Here is a 4,218-nt window from a genome sequence, read left to right as displayed (position 1 = left end):
CCCCATGCCCCCCATGCCCCCCCAGGTGCCCACCTGGCCGTGCCCCGTGCAGGTGACGATCCTCTGGGAGCCCGGCAGGAAGCGCAGGTCCCGGTCCCAGACGGGCACGCGCAGATCCAGCCAATCGTTCCTCACCTGCCACGTTTTGGGGCATTTCGGATGTTTTGGGGCATTTGGGGACAATTTGGGGTATTTTGGGACAATTTGGGGTATTTTGGGATTTTTTAAAGTAATTTTGGGCATTTTTAGTGTCGCGTTTGGGGCTGGTTTCGGGTATTTTTGGGTGTTTTGGAGGTATTTTTGGGGTGGTTTTGGCGTATTTTTTGGGTATTTTTGAGGTTGGGTTTGGGGTATTTTTTGGGTATTTTTGGGGTTGGTTTTTGCTATTTTTAGGTGCTTTTTGGGTATTTTTGGGGTTGGTTTCTGGGTTAGTTTTTAAGCGGTTTTGGGATACTTTTAGAGTATTTTGGAGTTGTTTTTAGGGTATTTGGGGGTGTTTTTGGGGTGGTTTCAGGGTATTTTGAGGGGTTGTTTCTGGAACTGGTTTTGGGGTATTTCTGGGGTACTTTTTGGGATATTTTTGGGGTGGTTTTGGGGTATTTCTGGGGTACTTTTTGGGATATTTTTGGGGTGGTTTTGGGGTATTTCTGGGGTACTTTTTGGGATATTTTTGGGGTGGTTTTGGGGTATTTTTGGGGTGGTTTCAGGGTATTTTAGGGGTTATTTGTGGGGCTGTTTCTGAGGTATTTCTGAGGTACTTTTTGGGTATTTTTGGGGTAATTACTGGGTATTCTTGGGGTGTTTTTGGGGGGGTTTCAGGGTATTTTAAACCTTGCTTTTGGAGCTGTTTCTGGGGTATTTCTGGGTTAGATTTTAGATATTTTTGGGGTGTTTTTCGGTTGGTTTCAGGGTATTTTGGGTATTTCAGGGTAGTTTGGTATTTCAGGGTATTCTGGTTTTGGAGCTTGTTTTGGGATATTTCTGGGGTATTTTTTGGATACTTTTGGAGTAGTTTTTGGGTATTTTTGAGACGGTTTTTGGGTGGTTTCAGAGTATTTTAAGGGCTGTTTTTGGAGCTGTTTCTGGGGCATTTCTGGGGTAGTTTTTGGGGTATTTTTGGGGTGCTTTTGGGGTGGTTTGGGCTTGTTTTTGGAGCTATTTCTGGGGTATTTCTGGGGTACTCTTGGGGTGTTCCTGGGGTATTTTTGGGGTGGTTTCAGGGTGTTTTAGCAGTTGTTTTTGGAGCTGTTTCTAGGGTATTTCTGGGGTAGATTTTAGGAATTTCCGGGGTATTTTTGGGGTATTTTTGGGGTGGTTTCAGGGTACTTTTGAGGTGCTTTCAGGGTGTTTTAGGGGTTGTTTTTGGAGGTGTTTCTAGGGTATTTCTGGGGTAGATTTTAGGTATTTTTGGGGTGGTTTCAGAGTATTTTAGGGGTTGGTTTTGGGACTGTTTCTGCGGTATTTCTGGGGTAGTTTTGGGGTATTTTTGGGGTGGTTTCAGGTTATTTCAAGGCTTGTTTTTGGAGCTGTTTTTGGGATACTTTTTTGGGTGTTTTTGGGGTGTTTCTGGGCTCCCACTCACGTTCTTGGCACGGAACAGGGGCTCCTGGGGCCGCTGCAGGTCCCACACCTTGAGCCCGTTCTCCTTGCCCCCCGTCCCCACCAGGTGAGGCCGCGTCGGGTCCTGGCGCATCCGGCACAGCCCCGGCCCCGCCTGCAGCTCCTGCAGGGGCTGAAATTGGGGAGGGGTCACCCCAAAAACCCCCCAAAAAAAGATCTGAACTCCCCCGATAAAAACCCTAAAAATCCCACAAAAAATCCCCAAAAATTCCCACAAAAATCCCCCAAAAATCCCCAATTCCGGCACAGCCCCGGCCCCGCCTGCAGCTCCTGCAGGGGCTGAAATTGGGGAGGGGTCACCCCAAAAACCCCCCCAAAAAAAATCCCAAAACCCTGCTCAAAACCCCCATAAAAAACCCCTAAAATTCCCCCAAAAATCTCCCCAAAAACCCCAAATTCTGGCACAACCCCAGCCCGGCGTGCAGCTCCTGCAGGGGCTGAAATTGGGGAGGGGTCACCCCAAAAACCCCCCAAAAAAATCTCAAAACCCCCGTTAAAAAAACCCTAAAAATCCCACAAAAAATCCCCAAAAATTCCCAAAAAATCCCCAAAAAATCAGGAAAAAATCCCACCAAAAAATTCCCAAAAAATCAGAAAAAAATCCCCAAAAAATCAGAAAAAAGTCCCCCCCAAAAAGCCCAAAAAATTAAAAAAACCCCAAAAAATAGAAAAAAATTCCAAAAAAAATCCCCAAAAATTCAGAAAAAAAATCCCCAAAAAATCAGGAAAAAGTCGCCTCCAAAAATCCCCAAAAATAATAATAATAAAAAAACCTAAAAATATCCAAAAGTCAGAAAAAAATCCCACAAAAAATTCAGAAAAATTCCCCAAAAAATCAGGAAAAAATTCCCCCCCAAAATCCCCAAAAATTCAGGAAAAATCCCCAAAAAATCCGGAAAAAGTCCCCCCCAAAAATAATTTAAAAAAAAACAAAAAACCAAAAGTCAGAAAAAAAATCCCACCAAAAAATTCCCAAAAAAATCAGAAAAAAATCTCCAAAAATCGCCCCAAAATAAAACAAAAACCCCAAAAACAATCCAAATATTCTCATTTTTTCCCTCTTTTTTTTCCCGCCGTTTCGCCGTTCCCGGTGCGATTTCCTCGCTTTTTTTTTTGTTTTTTTGGGATTTTTTGGGACCTTTCTGCTTTTCCCGGGCAGTTTTTGACCAAACACCCCGGGAAGAGGTTGGGGGCCGGCCCGGGGGGCGAGCAGGAGGTTCGGGGTCACCCCTTCTTCCGCAGAACCGACTGGGAGCGCCTGGAGCGCCTGGAGGTGCCGCCGCCCTTCACCCCCCGCCCGGTGAGTGAGCCCCAAAAAACAGCCCAAAAGAGCCCCGAAAATAACCCCAAAATATCCCTGAAATAGGACCAGGAATGGCCTGAAATTGCCCCAAAATATCCCCAAAATATCCCCAAAATATCCCCAGAATATCCCTAAAATAGGCCCAAAATATCCCTGAAATAGGACCAGAAATGGCCTGAAATAGCCCCAAAAATAACCCCAAAATATCCCTGAAATAGGACCAGAAATGGCCTGAAATTGCCCCAAAACATCCCCAAAATATCCCCAAAATATCCCCAGAATATCCCTAAAAATGCCCCAAAATATCCCCAGAATCGCTCCAAAAATAGCCCCAAAAATAGCCCCAAAAATAACCCCAAAATATCCCTGAAATAGGCCCAGAAATGTCCTGAAATTGCCCCAAGCAGGGGCTGAAATTGGGGAGGGGTCACCCCAAAACCCCCCAAAAAAATCTCAAAACCCCCGTTAAAAGAACCCTAAAAATCCCACAAAAAATCCCCAAAACTTCCCACAAAAAGCCCCCAAAAATCCCCCCAAAATCCCAAATTCTGGCACAACCCCGGCTCCGCCTGCAGCTCCTGCAGGGGCTGAAATTGGGGAGGGGTCACCCCAAAAACCCCTCCAAAAAACCCCAAAACCCCCATTAAAAAAAACCTAAAAATTCCCACAAAAAATCCCCAAAAATCTCCCAAAAATCCCCAATTCCTGCAGCTCCTGCAAGGGCGCAATTGGGGAGGGGTCACCCCAAAACTCCCCCCAGAAAAAACCCCAAAATCTTCCAGGACCCCAAAACCCCAAACCCTGCTCAAAAACCCCAAAAATCGCCCAAAATTCCCATTTTTGGCAAGTCCAGCCCCACCCAGGGATCCCAACAGGGGCTGGAATTGGGGAGGGGTCACCCCAAAACTCCCCCCAGAAAAAACCCCAAAATCTTCCAGGACCCCAAAACCCCAAACCCTGCTCAAAAATCCCCAAGAAACACCCAAAATCCCCAAAAAATCCCCCAAAATCCCCAATTTTGGCACGTCCGACCCCACCCAGGGATCCCAACAGGGGCTGGAATTGGGGAGGGGTCTCGGGGTGACCCCAGACCCTTGGGGTGACCCCAAAATGCCCCCAGACCCCCAAAACCTGCCCCAAATCCCCCTAAAATCCCCCAAAATCCCAAATTTTGGCAGGTCCGACCCCACCCAGGGATCCCAACAGGGGCTGGAATTGGGGAGGGGTCTCGGGGTGACCCCAGACCCTTGGGGTGACCCCAAAATGCCCCCAGACCCCCAAAACCTGCCCCAAAT

General features: G+C 47.0%; 1 protein-coding gene across 1 annotated transcript in view; it reads right to left on the bottom strand.

Moving 5' to 3' along the window:
- WDR74 (WD repeat domain 74) overlaps positions 1–1,755 on the bottom strand; it is a 3,523-nt gene extending 1,768 nt beyond the window's left edge. The window contains 2 exon segments of the mRNA XM_041414742.1: positions 34–135; positions 1,583–1,755. Coding sequence (XP_041270676.1) covers positions 34–135; positions 1,583–1,693 — 213 coding nt within the window. The 5' untranslated portion in view covers positions 1,694–1,755.
- Positions 1,756–4,218: the final 2,463 nt, after the last annotated feature.

The sequence above is a fragment of the Onychostruthus taczanowskii genome, unplaced genomic scaffold (genome assembly GCF_017590055.1).
Source record: "Onychostruthus taczanowskii isolate IOZ18803 unplaced genomic scaffold, ASM1759005v1 scaffold460, whole genome shotgun sequence".
NCBI lineage: Eukaryota > Metazoa > Chordata > Aves > Passeriformes > Passeridae > Onychostruthus > Onychostruthus taczanowskii.
Note: the sequence above shows the minus strand (reverse complement) of the source record. Positions and strands in the feature narration are given on the sequence as shown.